Source organism: Aulonocara stuartgranti, assembly GCF_965226115.1.
Source record: "Aulonocara stuartgranti genome assembly, chromosome: 19".
NCBI classification, from domain to species: Eukaryota; Metazoa; Chordata; class Actinopteri; order Cichliformes; family Cichlidae; genus Aulonocara; species Aulonocara stuartgranti.
This window is the reverse complement of record NC_138955.1, coordinates 8,096,247-8,114,491: the sequence shown is the minus strand read 5'-3', so window position 1 is coordinate 8,114,491 and position 18,245 is coordinate 8,096,247. Positions and strand designations below refer to the sequence as shown.

The 18,245-nt window shown below is 41.4% G+C and overlaps 1 protein-coding gene across 2 annotated transcripts in view; it reads left to right on the top strand.

Moving 5' to 3' along the window:
* Positions 1-1,549: 1,549 nt before the first annotated feature.
* fermt2 (FERM domain containing kindlin 2) overlaps positions 1,550-18,245 on the top strand; it is a 37,026-nt gene continuing 20,330 nt past the window's right edge. Inside the window, exons 1-3 of one of the 2 annotated variants that reach the window (XM_082515858.1) lie at positions 1,550-1,862; positions 3,027-3,184; positions 15,859-16,092. In XM_082515858.1, coding sequence (XP_082371984.1) covers positions 3,028-3,184; positions 15,859-16,092 — 391 coding nt within the window. In that variant the 5' untranslated portion in view covers positions 1,550-1,862; position 3,027. The remainder of the gene's footprint in view (positions 1,863-3,026; positions 3,185-15,858; positions 16,093-18,245) is intronic. The other variant, XM_082515859.1, reaches the window with a different exon arrangement.

The window sequence follows — 18,245 nt, the reverse complement described above, 5'->3', positions numbered from 1 at the left end:
ACTCTGCAATTAAAACACAGCCTATAAAAGGCAATGGGTCGACTGCCAGACACTGACGAGGGGGTCGGAGCTGCAAGGAGAGCGGTTATAAATCGCTTTGATGCCGACCGTAGTCTGAAGGCCCAGATTCCTGAGCTGGAGGATTGGAGCTCAGTGAGTTCATCAGAAGACAGAGCCAGAAACACTGATGATTCATGGCCCTTTACTGCATCTCACTTGGAGAGCGGGTATTGTTCTGCTGCTCTGGAGAGAAAGGAGATGGCTGGCTTTCTGATTCCCCCCCCACAAAGTTTTCATTTGATCACCTCACAGAAAGCATGTCTAAAAGCTCCCAGTGTTCCCTTTTCTCTGCAGTTACTGATGATTTATCAGCACTCAACATGTGATGCTTCTGTAATTCAATTAGTTTCTAATACAGTGTAATTAGTGGCTTAGAGACAGTTAAATATAGTTTACAAAAGATAATATGTGATGTGGAATTGGATAATCTAATTAAGATTATTTATTCACTACTGACCTATTTCTTCTTTTTTAGATTTCTTGTCTGGAGTTTTACGTCTTATGCTCTGGTATATTGTTTTCTATTAGATAAAAATAAATATTTGTGAGGAAGTTTTCTTCACAGGCTCAAATTTTACAGCCAAATGTTTCAATGTCAGCAAAGAACAGAGGGATCTGCATTGCTTGGCTAATTTCCACACTTCATATTAATCGACTGGCTGAAATAGTGTTCACTTAAAGAAAATAACAGTATTTATGGCTATCAGTAAAGTGGGATTTTGGAAAAACACATTGGAAAAGTGATGAAACCAAAATTCCCTGTTATTCTGTCCACTTACTCCCATGAATAAAGAACCAAAGATCCCTGGATGCTGCTGCAAGGCTCAGCAGCACGATTGCCATAAAAGGTAGCTTGAGATCTTAACTGCATGTCTAATAACACTACCAGAAACGGATGAATTTCTTATTCCAGAAAGCAAAGCTGTAATAAAACAGCTTGCACATATAGCTCACATTCACACATGACTTATATTTTTAGATGGCGTGATTGTCAAATAAATGTATGGATTTGTCAGACAGCTTTTTAAAACCTGAGCCATTATGTTGGATTTTATGTCTCATATGCTGCATTTAAGATCTAGAATAAGGAAGATGATATATTTGTAGAAGTACATTTTTTTTTCATTCCTGTTGCTTAAAGCTCCAATCTGTAGCTATATAAAGTAGGCAGAAATACATAATGAAAATCACATAGACACACGATTTTCTTCCATCATGGATTTACTAAAAATATTAAAATACTGTACTATATATAGGGGATATACATTACTGGTATATCTATCAGCACCGCACTTTTACTTTTGAGTTCATTTTGATGCTATTATTTTTACCTTTTTTAATGTCCTGTTTTATTGCATTTTAATTAAGTAATAGTTAAATGTCACGCTAATTATTATTTCTACAACGTCGCATAAAGTATCGGGAGGGAGGCGACTCTCTCTCACACACACAGAGGCACACAAATCATTTGAAAGCTTCGAGTGTTACGTGTGTGAGAGGCGACAAAGGGACCAGTACGCGACCAGAAAAGCTCCCAGTATGAAAGGAAAAGTGGGATTGGAGAAGTGACGGTGACGTTATACTGCTGGAAAGAGAGGGAGGGAGGAAAGGGGAAGGCTGGACTCCATTAAGCCGAAGCCTGCGGGAAAACAGTTTGGGATACTTCACTTCTTCAGCGAGTTCTTCGGGGATTTCTTTCTTCTTTTTTATTCCTTTTACAGACTTTCTACATGATTTAAAGACGGGGGACTTATTCTCTACCGTGTAGACGACTGCTTCAGCGTTTTTTCGTCTTTGTGAAGGTGAGTGTTCAGAGTTAAATGCTGACCTCAAAGCTGTGCCCGTTCTCTGCTGTGAAATACATAAAAAGAAAACCTTTTTCTTTTTCCTCCTACAGCCTGTGCTGCGTTCAATAAAACGTTCAATATTAATAACTTTTCCGGCTAATTTAAGAGGCTTGTCTGCTTTTAGAGACACTTTCTTCTGAACTTACCGCTTTACGGACCGACTCGGTGAATGTGCAACACGGGGCCGGGTAGTTTGTTGTACGAGCTCTGCTTACATAATTTCCCCCTCTCTGCCTATTTGTAAGGCTGCTTTTACCGTTATTTTTAACAGGTGAACCGGCACTTTTGTGTAAATAACCGCTGCCAAAGGCCTCTGGTTAACTTGTAGCCTGGGGACTATAGCCTTTGTTCTGTTTTTTATTGATTGGACGGCTGTTTTGATCTGTCGGACACTCTCCGATCAAGGAATGACAAATTGGCTATACTGTAACTTTTTGGCGGTCCTCCAACAGCAGAGCTCGTCTTCTTCCCAGCGAGAGATGTGGCGCGATGGAAAAACGGTTAATTCCGTCCTGCTTCACTTAATCATTCTCCAAGGGTCAAATGTTCACCACAACTGTCAGAACTACAGCTTTGCCATAAGCGTGGAAGTGTTTTCAAGAAGTAATTAAAAAGTGGCTGAATGGGGGTTAACTATTATACCAACATTCAGATGTTTGTGGCAATCGGTAAATTCTTTAATCACAGAAGGTAACACTTCCCACAGTGCCCTTGCACACTCCCCTGGAAACACTGTATCCTGGATTTCCCCACAATGTGCACCAATTGTATCTCAAAATACCCCCTGTCCCTTGTAAATGCCTGTGTTGTTCACCCTAATGACATGATAATGTCATAATTGAAAGCACAGTAGGTTTGTGCTTTCAAGAAATGAGCAAGTAACATGTTTTTAGTAAACTACTAAAGTAAATGTACCCATGCTAAGGAAATCAGCCTTCTGTTTGAGGCATCTAACAGGCTTCTTACTCAAGGTCTTGAAAGCATGCATTGGGGGTTGCGACACATGCATTTACTTACAGTGGCCAAAATGCTTCTCTTCACATCAGTGTGACAAAGGTTAGATAAGACCTTTGCCACCCTCTCTCTTTCAGTCCCTCAAACTTTGGCTCTGTTTGGCAGGATGGCGCTGGATGGGATCCGGATGCCCGATGGCTGCTATGCCGACGGGACGTGGGAGTTGAAGATTCATGTCACCGACCTCTACAGGGACGTGTCGCTGAGGGTCACTGGGGAAATCCACATCGGTGGAGTCATGCTCAAACTGGTGGAGAAGTTAGGTATGCGAGTGTGCTGCTTGCTGGAGTGGTTGTGACTATTTTAATCAGCTAATCTAAAGTGTAATAAACAGGCACCGCGTGGTCTTAACACAAGAAAGCAATCCACAGTCAATAAGCAGATACATAATTAGATGTATTCCTGTTGTAATAAACCTTTCCTTGTGTCATCCTGCCACTGGTGAATTTCTGACGTGTGGCTGATTTGTGTTATCTGTTCATGTTTGCTGGGCAGTAAATACTACTTCTCTTCAAATTAGATGTGAGCATCCACACAGAAACACAGCTCTTCTTGTGAAAGCACAAAGTCTATATGGGCAAAGCTTAAAAGTATGGATTTAGGAATCAGAAGGAAAGTCAGAGGAAGGGGATCAGTTTAGAGTCTGGACACAGTTTGCTATTGTTTTTGAAAATAAAGGGCAGCCTGTTGGTTCGCCTGTGCAAATTGCTTAATGAGAATAAAAGTTGCTTGCAACCAGCTCAAACGGGGCTTAATGTTGCTCTTTGTTACCCTGCAGCATATATGGGTCAGTAACCCAAGGTATAAAATGAACCATACACTGTTTCCCTCCCCCCACTCTTTCATGAACTGTTGTGTAGCTGCAGTTATGCACTTGACAAGTTTGGGTGAAAGTAAGCATAAGAGTCTTCTGTTCCAGCCACTTGAACACAGCCCTGTTTCATGCAGTCTGCAGAAAGGTCAGTAGCGGTGGTGGTTGCAGTGCCATTTGGGAGTGACAGTTTGTTGTGTGTTGACGACGCTTGAATGCTCAGAATTCCTGCAGCGCTCCAAGGTTTTATTCCCTGCCCATGGTACTGTTTTTAGCTCTCCTGTTAGAGCTCCACATAATTGAGGTCTTTGTTCGCTGTGGTCGACTGTGCGGAGTGGCATCTCTGCTAGGAGAGGGAAGTGTTGCTGACGAGCGTGGGACGAGATGAATTCATTGGTCTTTCTGCTCAAGGCATGGCTTTGTCACTTTCTCTGAGTTAACTTTTCTTCACCTTCTTGGCCATGTAGTGTACTGAAAGCACATCAAACATTTGTTGGTGTTTGTGCGTCATTACGTTTCATACATGGGATATGATAGGTTTATATCGTAACATAAAAGGTGTTTTAGGTTAGACCAGTTTTATTACAGTTAAATCATCATGTATCAGAGGCCGCATCAAGGCTGATTGTCTATCTTTTGTTTTCACCATCTCTAATTTCTGTTTTCCTGTTTGTAAGGATGTTGTCATTGATGACTTATTCTTTTATTCTTCTAATCTCCTAAAGAATCCAGTGACTTGAGGTCTTCACGTCCACAACTGAAAATAGTTTTGATTTGTTAAGCTTGATGTTGGCTGTAAAATAGGAGGAGGTGGGTTCACATATTTGTTTGTGCCTTTGTCACATCCCATCAAACAATAAAAAAGTGCTGTAGCTTCAGCCTTGTTTACATTCATAAAATATATTGGAATCTTTTCCATACTGTCATGTTGCAAGCAACCTTTTTGCAGTTAATTTGGCTTACTCAAGTATACTTCAAGGTAGAGCAGAGCTTGTGTAGTAGCATTAAATTGCTTTCTGATGGTTTGATGTTTTTGTGCTTTCTAACATGTTTATGGAGACTGTTGGGACTTTCTTCTATCCCTAAACACGAGTTTGTTTTCCACTGTAATCATTAACCAATAGACAGTATAAGTTATCCACATGACTGCACTTTGCAGGACAGCATGCACTATTATTGTCACACAGAATTTTGGCTGCTTTGAACACGCACTTCTTATCTTAGTTGAAGTTTTGTTACTGTGTTGGTGTACAATATGAATTGTTTGTTCAAATTACATTCTGAGTTTGGGGGAAATGAAAAGCAAGACGTTTTCAGTAACCTGTTTCCATATCTCGCAGCTCTCGGTAGTGAGAGTGCTGCGTACTAAACACCCTTCAAGTGTTGTCGGGTACTCGCTGTTGGATTTGCTGGTGGCTTGGTCGTAGTGGTTATACATAGATGGCATTTCTCACATGGTGCTTTGAGAAAGAACACAGGTGTAAGAGTGTTTGCAAGCAAGGCCTCTGTCTCACACTCCCTCCTCTTTTCGTATTTTGGTCTTTTGCATTTTAAAATGAAGGAACCACCTTTTGACTCAGTTTTTTCAGCTGCTTTCCACAATGATGATAGCACTGTTTTGTTTGCTGTCAGCACCATTTGTTAATATGTGTGATAGGGTATATTTGCACACACAGTACGTATAATAGTTTTATGAGCGTGTTTGTGTGTGTTGTCTGCCTGTTATGCAAAGAACAACAGGCTATACATTTGTTCCTATTAGTAGTATTTGTCCATGTGTTTCCACATGCGAGTATGGTTGTGTGGGTTGGTGGGTGTGTGTCAACCGCATGCATCCTGCTTTCATCATTCAACCCTTCCTCTGTGCTGCAGGTCTCCCATCCACAGTGCAGGCTCAGATGGCCTTCGATAATGGATTAAATAGACAAATGCCAGGAAGGCACTCCGCTATTGATCACAGCAGCGGACACTGCTTCCATTTCCCTGCAAAACTCCAGGAGAGCAGTATTTAAAGCCAGCTGATTAACCAACCCCTCGTCCCTTGCTCTTATAATCCTTTCATCCTGCCATTGTGCTCAATCATTGGCGCTTTCTCTGACTTTGTTGATGTTTTCTAAAAGTGCTGCACTCCTCTCTAAAAGGCAATTCTGCGCCATTTAGGAGGCAAAACAAGTATTGTACAAACAACATTAGGAAGTTGTGCAGCTTTTAGTTTGGGTAAACTGGGGTAAAGTGCATAATCGATTAATGTTTTAGAAGTGGCAGGCCTATACTCTATACAACTTCCTCTCCCTCGCTTTCTACTCTAATTTCTTCTTCTTTGCAGGAAAAAAATATATAGTTTCATCTTTTTCCCGCAAAGAAGAAGAAATTAGAGTAGAAAGCGAGGGAGAGGAAGTTGTATAGAGTATAGGCCTGAACTGTCTCTCCTGTTGCTGTCTGTCCTCATTGTGACGTTAGCTACGCTGCTAAAATTCCATAAAAGTCTTCGACGAAGCAGGAAATGACTCCAAAGGTTTGGCATGCTGCTCTGGTCGCTGCCGTCATTGCTGGAGTCTTTGCTGCCTGCTTCAACCACCTACTGCTCTGTTTCTGTCTTTTCCTTTCTCCATGTTTCGCTCTGACTTCACCCTCTTTTCTCTGTTCCACTTTTTTCAAATATATTTTGATTATTGTGTCTGAATATTCAAAACCATCCACTTCTCTGGCGTAGCAAGGCTTAATAATCAATAGCAAACACAGAGGTACACAGGTTTGTTCATTTACACTGACTGTTAAGTGTTACAAAAATAGAGCTTGCATATTTTTGAGAGTTAATGTGATTGTTTCCAGTGAGTGACCTGCAGTTTTTGGATCCCTCACCACAAACCCACCACAGAAAACCTTTGCTGCATGTCCTCAATGCATTTGTGATGATCACCATGTTCTTTTTTTGTTAAGTGTTGAATTAGGATTGATTTGCAAGTGACTGTAATGTTTGCATTGAACAAATTTGGTTTTCAAGATAATACTTTATTTGGTCAGCTATTTAACTTTGGTGTCTTTAATAAAACTGATCTTGCCGCTGCTGCAGGTTGTGGTGACCAGAAGGCCCTGGTTTAAGACGGTGGTGTCCAGGTTTCATTGGGAAACAGCTGCCGTTTAGCACAGGATGTTGACCTTCCGCTATGGTTTTTCTTTTTTAAATGCACCTTCTCCTGCCTGTGTGCCTTGCATCCTCGCCTTGGGCTGAGGAGAGAGAGATGGGTCTGCAATATCAGTTATAGCTTTCCCGAGGAGAGCGAACACATCTCTCACATCTTTTACTTTTATTACAGTACACAAAGGACAACACTGACAGGTGGTTATAACCACCTGTGTTCTGTTTTCTATCATCGTGACCCGACACACGGTTTAAACAAATTGCTATACTTAATGAGACTCATTGATTGTGGCTGTGGAGCCTTTCGAAAGGTCTGCCCTCATGAAGTGAGAAATGGCCTGGCAGGCTGTGTGTTCATCTTACTGTCTAATCTCTCTGGCAGGAAGTACTTATCCTAAGTGGTGGTCCTGCCCAGGCTAGAGCTTTCCTGTTTCACCGGTAAGATGCTGTGATTGTGTTGCTCTGTACTTAGACTTGCAAATGTGATCATATGCTGGCCATTGGTCAGTATAATTCTATACATACTCTGTGTTGGCCATATATAGAAGTGTTTGGCAGCCCAATTAGGTCTGCTGAGCTACTTCTTTTTTCTTTTTTCCTTTTAATATTCAGCTGATTATACAGCTGAAGTTGATGCGACCAGAATCTCATGAGTGCTAGGTTCAGAGCTTGAGCTATTAGTGGATTAATTTAATAATGATTCATTTAATGCTATCAAGATTATGATTTACCCACTGAAAATGGCTGGTAATCTGATCCCCTTTACAAATGTAGATTTGAAAAGTGCACCATTATCCAGTTGGATTTTAATATCATTGTTTTCCATTGCCTTCTCTCTGTAAGCACTTGTATGAAAGGACTGCTGTTTGTTATGGATGATTTAATTAATTATGTTTGGCATCTGAAACATGCACCGGAACAAAATATTATTGGCTCCTCTGCGACACTGATGCCAGGTTGTTGTTTTTTTTGCCCCCCCCCCCGACCTTTCTGTAGTACAAACAGCACAAAGGATCCAGTGGAAGGAAATGTTAGCGCTCCACATTGTTGTTGTAACACCACACACCTGTGTGTCAATGGAGTAAACTGATCTGGAGTTTTTGTTCTGCTTCTCAGCCCACATTCATTCATTTTAAAGCTGTCCCCACCTCTTTTTTTCCCCTCTGCTCTCCCATTCATAGAGAAAAGTTTTGTTTCAGTGATCAAATCATCTGAAATAAGAGTTTCTTAGCTGCCTCCAGTATTTAGAACTTTCACTTTGGTATGTTTGTTCTCCTGAGAATTTCTCATGATGTTGCAATATAGTTTTTTGCCATCCAAATCACAGGGGCATCAGCGGGCCAGCTTATCACAGTCCTGAAGGCACGTCTGGTAGGTTTCATACATGGAGGACAAATGAGTATTGTGTGTCTGTTCCACTGATCTTAGTCCCAGAGTAACTTTGTAATGTCATTATTCCACCGGGTCCCTGAACACTTAATTGCATAAAGCTGTGTTAGGGTGGAGGAGGAGTACCCTCACTGTTTTGCTGTGTTTGGATTATGACACAAATGGATACAAACTATCTGTCTCTAAGGAGTTTTCCTTTAATAGCCCTCTGGCCTTTCCTAATGTATCAAAGCCAGCGCTGTTACACCCTTTTTACTCCTATCAGTAAATTTCATGTTAGGATATCTCATTCAATGTTATAAAAGCCTAGTTCAGCAGCTCTTACACTACCATCTTACGTGTAGGCCTCCATATTGTCTTCTTCATTTATAGTTGAAGCTGCTTGATCTTGTCCTGCAGAGTTGTAAGTTGCTGAGATGAGACTGGGATGTAAAACTATAAGGCCTTGATTTCACTTCATGTGTCAGCGAGTGCACGAGGGTCTGCTTGGTTTCTGAGTGACCTAAATTTCATCATTAGGCAGTGAGCACGAGGGGTAATATTAAATGGGCTACTTACGTGGCACTTTTCTAAGTGAAATTCACCCATTTACACATACACATTCATGCAAGTGCTTTTTCCCTATATGCCTAAACACTTTTAACCTAAAGCCTAGGTTTTACCGCATTGCAGCGATAGACATCTAGATACACGACAGACGAGTAGCCATTTGGGTAAGCAGGAATTATACTTTCCACATCCGGGAGTCTGCTAGGGTCCACTTTGGTCCCAGTGGCGTAAATTTTGAAATCAACGAGCTGGGGTTTATGCAGACTTTAATGTGACCATGACTCGTTTGCAGAAAATTTACATTACAATGCTCCAACTATGCATTCTCATCAGGTGGAGGACCTCAAGCGTACGTCAAACAAGTATAACAGCAATGACTACTTGATCATTGTTGTTGTTGCATCTGCAGTGGAGTCTAATCTAGGCGTTATATGTCTTTTGATGTACGCTCGAAGACCACTGCCTGGGGCACATGCGTAGTTTGTGTATTCTAATGTAAATTCTACATGGACGAGTTGGTGTGGTCACAGAAAACAGGCAGGCACAAGGACTGTCTGATGACAAAATTTATGTCTCTGGGACCTGAGTCGATCATGAAGATCTTACAGACACAGATAGTATAATTGCTGCTTAACATTCACACACTTTTATTTCATTGGAGGCAATTTGTGGCTCAATATCGCCCAAGGATTCTTCAACTTTAAGGTTGGCGAAGCCAGGTATTGAACCACCATCCTTCCCATCAGTAGACCTGACCGTGATGCCTGCCAATTATATGCGACTCTGGGGTCTTTTCTATAGATTGTGTAATGGTTCACACGCGCTGCAGGCAGTGTACTTCAAAGAAGTACAATAGGAGTAAGTACTTGGGTGTGCTATTCATGTCTATATATAATCAAAGGTTAACTGAAGCAAAAAAACTATCCTGGCTGAAATCGTATCTGAAATCTTATTTGAACTTGTTATTTTCAACTGAAATCATAACAACAGACGCGGCCAGTTTCCTGTTTGCAGGAGAGACCAGCTTGGTCTGGTTTTAGCTGCTGCTGACAAATGCTGGGGCTCATGAATCTGTGGCTGTTTCATTATAAAAGTATTATTACTGTGATGTGTTCACACCCACGACCCTAAGTGGGGTAAGTTTCCATGGATAGATGGAAAGTCCAAAGTGTTCTGCACCAACACTGGTAAAACATGTTAACAGAGACAAGTTACTGTACTGTTCTTTTAGACAGTGTCACTGCCAATTAAACTTTAAGCCAACGATAAAAAAAGAGTTCAGTAAATGTAAACCTTAATAAAGCTAGCAGCCATGAAAATGCAGGGTAGATCTTTTTCCTTCGGTGATTACAGACCAGTTCTTAAAGGCCACTGTTGTGGTCATTTTCCTCCTTTTTAAAGTAAAACTTGTTATTGTCTAGCAATTTTGGTTGAATGAAAGGGTGTTGACCAAACAACCAACCAGATTACCTCTGTACCTTGTACACAAGCGTTCAAGTATATACCAGCCTAATGTGAAAACCCAGAGGGCCTGTTTATGCTTGAAAAGATGTAGTTTGTAGCATGTGATGTAGGTGGGAAGACAAAAGACTAAAGACCTTTAAAGGCGTGGTGAAACCGTCATGAAGATGACGTCAGTAATGGTATAGTTTCGAGTGTTGTTGTGTAAATAGGAGTCTTCTAGGCTGGGTGTGTGTGTTGGGGGGATTTATAAATTCCAAAATACATCAGAATGCACTTAAATGGTTTTTGGGCACTGTGTGTATTGCATATTTCTTTCCTTTGATAAATGGCATGTTTGAGGTATTGGAAGAATTCTGTGTTACGTAACAAAAGAGGCTGAAGTAATCTCTGCTAATTTAACTTAGCCTGTCAATGGAAAGCACTGCAGTTTTAACAGTGTTGCTTTGTGAATAGCAAAGGGATTAACACTGCATGTTTGTCTTATTAACTTTACACTTTTCTTAGTTGTGTATCACATGGAACATGTGCATCGTGTGGCTGTCTTCTGATGTGTAGTGATTAACACTGTTTACAACTCCATACATTGTCTTTAACACCAGCTGCTGAATTCATTGTATCGCTTTGATCTTTAAATACAATCCACCGTGACTTTGTCTGATGCCCTGCATACAGATACTGTCATCACCTCTCTTTTTAACCTGTTGTGCACATGTTGGCTATCTGATGTTGATGCTATCCAGCGTGACCGTACGAGCTACAAAGAACCTAAAAGCCATTTGCTGTAACTCTATTTTAGTGCATTGCAGTTGTTGGCTGTATCTTTGCTTGTCAATACCAACCTTCACCCTGCTTTAGATGTGGAATATATTTAGAAGGGCTTTCTCTTTGTACAGGGGGAGAAAGTGTGGGTGTGTGTGTGAGATATAAGGCTGACGAACCTGCTGCACTGTCTTTGTTGTGTATGAAAACAAATTGTCACCCTGCACCACTTCCCCGTGGCGTCAGCCAGAAGTCACCAAGGAAACTGCATGACCGAGCTAATTTTTATCAGCAGCTTTAAAAAAAAAAAGATACAATCTTGCACTGCGTGGCTTTGGATATCACTGACAGCTAACAGATTTGTTGTGATAGCCACAATCATTTTGTTCTTTGCTAACACAAGAAATAGTCTAGAGCTGTAACCATGTCTTCTCTTAAATCATCTCCATCAGTGAAGCTAGAAATGAGCCTGGATTTTGCTTTAGGCAACAGCTGACTGTCACTGTGCTGGTTGAAACCCAATAAAGAGAGGGCATGAGTCACTGAGTCCACAGAGACCACATCTAAGAATGACTTGTGTGGTTTTTTTGTTGTTGTTGTTGGCGTCCCATCTACTGTAGAGCTGCAACAATTAGGTAATAGGTTGTTCATCTAGTGATCAATAGAAAAATAATCAGCTATTTTCAGATCATTTATGTTTTTAAAATTCCGTCCTTTGTGGGCTTTTCCTGCTCTTTTCAGTCTTATTTGTTGGTAAATTGGTTTGTTAATGGAAGAAAATTGGCCGTTTCATCATTTCAGGTTGAGCTTCAAGAAACTGAGAGAGACACTTTGTGACATTTTAAAGACTAGCTGATTAGTTCAGAAAATAAATATAACTGTTAGCTGAAAACATGGTCACATGATTGCAGAACTGCTGGTTGTTTTTTTTGTCGTCATTCTGTACATTTTAGAAATATAGAAGCATTATTCCAATTGAGAATTGGTTTCCATTGATCAGATAAGATTTATTTATGAGCTTATGACATTGTTCTGCAACAGATGCAAACATGAATGTTTTAGTTTTTGGAGGCATGAGGACAATCGAAGATGTTTCTGTATATTTAGTGTTTTTCACAGATAGACCTTCATTTTGAAATTCCTCTTCCTGATGCTTCCTATCACTTGTCCTCTCACATTGTGTCCCTAGACAGAGCTCCTCCCCGTCCTCTGCTCATCCTCTTCCACTCCTCCTTTCCATGACCTTTCTCTCATTCCCTTTTTCTCATGCTTTTCTCTGTTGTCCCGTCCTCTCCCCCTCACAGACGGGCTCTCTACACACAGTCACTTAATATAAACTGCACCGATGCTGACTAAAAGAAAATGGATGAAGAGGCAGGATGTAGAAGGGAGTGGCAGTTCAAGCCCTTTAGAGTACAATTTTAGCATTGTCTGTCTGTTGTCTTTTTTGCTAAATGCCTCCTAAAACAATGGCATTATTAATCCGTCCTCTTCTTTTTCTAAACCAGTAATTCTGGTTGTGGTATCTGGTGCACAAAGCAGAGGAAGTGGTCTTGGTTGAAAGCTGCGGCAGTAAGGGTGACGAATGGGGAAAGAAGTTGGTTGGGCACAATTTATGAATTAATTTCGCTTGTTAAATCATGAACACGCACATAACACAGGGAGCTAATTTAGTTAGTGCATGCATAAGAAGACCACCCTCCCCTAGACTAATACCCACACCTCCTCACACATACTCTGTATCATCTGTCATATCCTGCAGAGGTCATAAAACACGGTTTTCCCATTCTCTTTCCCCTCCTCATGTCATTCAAGCTGTACACATGCGCACGTGCGCGCGCACACACACACACACACACACACACACACACACACACACACACACACACACACACACACACACACACACACACACACACACACATCATTCTGTTAAGGCGCTGTGGGTCCACATTTAATGCAGCCAATTACTTAGGCCCCCCATTCCTCTGGCTGCTGTATTACGTCAGGCTTGGCAGACTGCATTTTTAGCTGGTAGATGCCATTGGCCCTCCCTCTATCTGTGGATTGAGTTACCATGTTACAGCTTTAAGAGTCCAATGGAGGCCTGCCCGAGCTGCCCTTATCCAATCACGACACATCGACCCACTGCGTAATGATACAAGCAACGAGACGATAAAGTCGTGTCCAGGAAGGTTTTGGCATAAGATGGCAACAAAGAAACAGAAGCAGGGGCCGTAGAGAGCTTCTTGAGGGTAGCTGAGACCAGCCAAAAAGTGCACTCATGTCTTGCCACAGATTGTATGGTGGTCATGCATGCCGAGTATAAGGATATTTCTATAGAATGTGGTCTGTGGTGAAGACCTGAGTGCCAAACGTTAATGCTAGTTGTTCTGCAGGGCTCCCAGACACCAGAAATTACAAGGTTGAAAGAGGAAAAACTGTGAGCAGAGTTATGAAAATACATTCAGGATTATTTTCAGATTTTCTCTCTGTGCTCCCTCTCATTATTTCAGCCTTTAATAGCTGTAGAAGACTTAAGGGAGCAGTTTCTCTAAAGGTAGCATATGAAGTTGTTATCTGCACAGCTGAGGCATCAGAACTGCTTGATGACAGCTAGACCCCATGCTGCTAAAGCAACTCTCACAGGGCTTCAGAAAGCCTGGAATGTTTTCACTCAAGTACCAAGTGTTTGCCCACTGGAGTAAACAGTGCCAACAGCCTGACAAACAACCCCTCCCCAGGAGAATTCACAGAGCCCTAGGCTTTCACAATGCCATCTGCATTGACATGCTGGTGGCCACTCTTTTCCTTAAACTTGTTCTCCCCATCTCTTGTAATCCTTTCCTCAGCCCAGTTTGCTTTACTCACATCTCAGCAGTCTTGCTTCCTTGGTCTAAGGAGAGACAATCTGTTGTTTCACTTCCTCACCCACTAATCCCATTCATTCAGCTTTTAGGCAGAGTCCGCAGGAGTGTGTCAACAGTGTGTATAGATGCCTGTATGTAAAGGTCGTGGAAAACAACAGCAGCACATGGAAACAAAAGCCCACCATGGTGGCACCAAACTGTTTGACTGACAGAGAAGGTCGCAAAGAGAAACATTCAAGATCATCTTTGCAGTCTTTCACTTTGATGTACTTTTCAATTTATAGAATGAATTACCAGCAAACATCAACATTATAAAGGGAAAATGGATGTGAGGTTTTGCGCTGTTCTGTGTGTAACTGCTGCTTGCTCACAGTGTACTTGAAGGTAATTGCAATCCATTATGGCTCCAGTTTGTGCATTATTACCTGTGTCCTTCCTCGTGTCATAACAGCAGAAGATGTAATGAGCTGACGACGTATTCTCTCCTGTGCTACCAGCCTTGAATGCAAACTAGGTCGGTGTCCTTAATGAGGAAGAAAGCACATATTTTTTTCCATTAATGTACAGACTCGATAATTCATTGAATTAGAGTTAGTTGAGATTAAATAGCACAATTGGAAGCTTCATAGGGGTATTTTGTGGTAAAACCTTTCCCTTAGTCTGCATATGTAAACTTTACTGAGCTTTTGTATTTTCTAACTGAAACCTGAATCATGATGTGCCAATATACTGTATTTGCACTATATTCCTGTGATCTGACTATTGGTTTCTTATCTTTGTAGGGATATCAAACGTCTGTCTGACAATAGGTTGTTGACGAGCATACAGACCTTTTTCAAACACCCTCACTGACCCCGCAGTATCAGTATCGAATGATTTGATTAAACGGTGACTGAGCAAACTGACGTCTCTGTCTGGGCAATGACTCACTAAGAGCATAGAGAGACTCAGAGTGAGACTGAGAATAAGCTGGAGAAACAGTGAAGAGGTATGTGGGTGGAGGAAATGAGACCGATCTGGGAAATGCCTTCCTGAAATAATGTCGGGATAATGACATCACTACTCGGGGGACATCTGAAAGTAGTCAAAAAAAACCTTCAGGCTTATTCACGTCATCTCAACTATCAGTCTGCTAACAAGACTGTTAAATTTTACTCTTGATCATAAAGGAACACATGCACAGTGTGGGGTACATAAATAGCCGGTTGGTATTTTAAACACCGTGTAAAGTTATGAGCCTTTGAGCTAACCGCTTAACTTGCGTGGCTAATTTGTGAATGTATCCCAGTCACTGATGAATCGCATTAATACATGAGAACAATGGTTTTAACAGAGCTACCACTATGTCTGTGAATATTCGGTTTTGCTCACCACTTTGATTTGCAATTCAAATAGAGCTTCAGCATATTGCTGAGCTGCTCACATACCGACGAGAACCAGGTGATCTGCAAAACAGATGCTTTGAGTTCCCTCAAATCCCTGTGGTTTTCACCTTCCCCTTGAAGTGAGACACATACACCATGAGACTACAGGTCAGTCGCTATTGTTGGTGATCCCCTGCAGAGCAAAAGCCTGGAAGCAATGCAGGGTTTTGGGTGCCTTGCGTCTGCTTTAAAGGGATCACGGTGTGACTCTGGAACAAAGAGGGCGGTATGAACCTGATATTCCCTCAGCGTCACACAAACAGCCACGTCTTTCACACATTCAGTCTTTTCCCCCCCTCCTCTGTCTTTGACTTCACCGTCTCTGCAATAATGTGCTGGTGCCCCTTTTCAATCAAGTGTGACCTCCAGCTGGGAGGGGATATACTTGGTTGGGTTATCAGTAGAGTGTTATACAGTGTTCTACCATACAGCAATATCAATGCTCCGTTCTTTGCTTAGTTTTCTTTGCAGCTTTTCAGTTTACATATTGATCACTGTAACTTCTCCATCTTTTTCTGCCTTCTCTTAGATGTAAAGAGGGACTGGTCGGACCATGCTCTCTGGTGGGAGAAGAAGAAGACATGGCTGTTAAAAACCCACTGGACGTTGGATAAGTACGGCATCCAAGCTGACGCCAGGCTGCTCTTTACGCCGCAGCACAAACTGCTACGGCTCCAGCTCCCCAACATGAAGCACATGAAAGTCAAGGTCAACTTCTCTGACCGGGTCTTCAAGGCCGTGTCGGACATCTGCAAAACTTTCAGTGAGTGAACGATCGACTCCTTTTCAGAGGAATAGAATGAACAGTTTTATTTTAAGTGGACATGTGAAAAGTTCTCATGAAGCCAGTGTGAGATGAGGTGTTGTTGGCAAGTAGTTATGTATTTGAAATTGTTTCACTTGCAAAATGGGGCATGCAGTTTACTTATGCACACCCTGTTTAACTGGAAACTTCCTGTGGTGATAGTATTTTTGGAAAAGGTCTAAAATGCTCGACATCAAACATAGCTAATCATGCCCTTCCTCCCTCTTTGTTTTTATCCCTGGCAATTTGTTGTGTTTATTAAACACAGTCTAAGCTCACAGAGCCAAAGTGGTGTCTCCTGACTTTCAGCCCAATCTAAAGTCATGTCCTTGAAACCTGGGCTCCAATCAGTCTCACAATAATGTTTCGTAAACAGAGATTATTTATCTGTCTCAGAAACAAAGGTGTGCAACAAGGTACACAGAAATGACTCCTACTGTTGGTCACAGTCTCCTTCTTATAACATCAGTTCTAATTTAAGTGTCCTCCATGGCGTAACTAATGCCTAAAGGTCACACGCACACACTATAGATATCTGCTGATCTGCCAAAGATGACTGAGGTCACATGCTGGACTCCAACAACCCCTGACCTACTAACATCCACTTTTCTTCAGCTCAGATCTCAATCCTTGCCCCTTGCCCCTTGCCTCTGCCTCTCAATCACTATCTACAGTACAGTTTGAAGGTTTGAAAAAACTCCCACGCACGTGTATCCTTAGACAGGATCATAACACACCTGTTGTGTCCTGGTCACTGAACTGTGTTCGGCAAGTAGGATCCGGGGCTCCAGTGACAGGGTCTCCTTTTGGTATCGCTTGACTTAGCTTTTAGTTTAGTTTCTGCAGAGCATTTTATTTAGTGTAAATATACAAAGAAGCTTTTTTTGAAAATACGGGGCAGAGACATCTGTTATATTCACATTTACATAAGCATACATTTTAGAAAAACTTATTTTAGCTGACTTTGCAAGTTGCAAGATTTTATTTTCAAAAATAGAGAGTGGGGATGTTTTTTTTCCTTTTGCTGTAGATGTATGACAGTTTACAGTTGCAGTGACCTGGAAGCATTTTTTGTTATTTGGGCAGCTTTCAATTTGACAGTTTCCTCTGCATAGTTTCTCCTGCCTGCCTGTGAGCTGCATAGTTAATACGAGTGGACAGGAAGAGTGGAGGCCTGTCCAGCTGGCCTTTGTTTCAGACAGCAGAAAGGGAGGAGCAGGTATAGTGAAAGACGGAAACCAGATTTGATTCTTCTTTTTTTCCAGTGATGATGAGCTTGGCTTTAAGACCAGATCTAGTTCTCGTGTTTAGTTCTTCAGTCATTGGGTTACTTGTGCAAGTCTGCAAAACAGAAAGAGAAAACAGTTTTACAACTACCTCATGCAACAGTCTTTTACTTTGCAGTATTAACAAACATTATTCTTTCCTCCAAACTAATGTCTTGTCTGGTTTTTAGTCTCGCTAGAGCAATTGAATTCTGTCAGTGAACATCCAGCATAAGAAATCAACATAACACTCTCATTGTCATTACATACTTCTCCCATGTCCAAAGCAGCTTGTTCTTGACAAATGCACTCCATCTGGTAAGACTGGAAAAGAGAAGAGGGCTCAGCAAAAGGCTGATGTACTGTAATACACAAAAATCACTCAGTTCCACTCCTGTTTTGACCTTACATCGTGTCCTCTACTGCTTAGTTGATAGGAAAAAGAGGCATTTGGGATTTTCCACAATTAGTTTAAAGATAACAATTTTGAACTCTGTAAACAATTCAGAGTTCTCCAAAATTATATTTTTTCCACTTTTTGTAATGTCTTCTGTTTTGTGAAGAAATGCAACTACAATGCTACAGGGAAAACTTCTGTCACAATTTCCTGGCCCAATTCACACCAAAAGATACTCAGCTTAAAGTTTTAGAGAACAGAAGAAATTGTTGAATCTTCATTTGCTTAATGATGCAACCAATAACTTCGGTATATTGTGTAATTAAAGTTCAGACAAGTCATGAAATCCAACTCACTCCCCAATCCTGATGGATCAGCTAATGTCATCCCACAGTAGGGTGTACTGTTGTTAGCTGCCTTTCCTGCAAGCTGCTTTGCACCCCACCAAA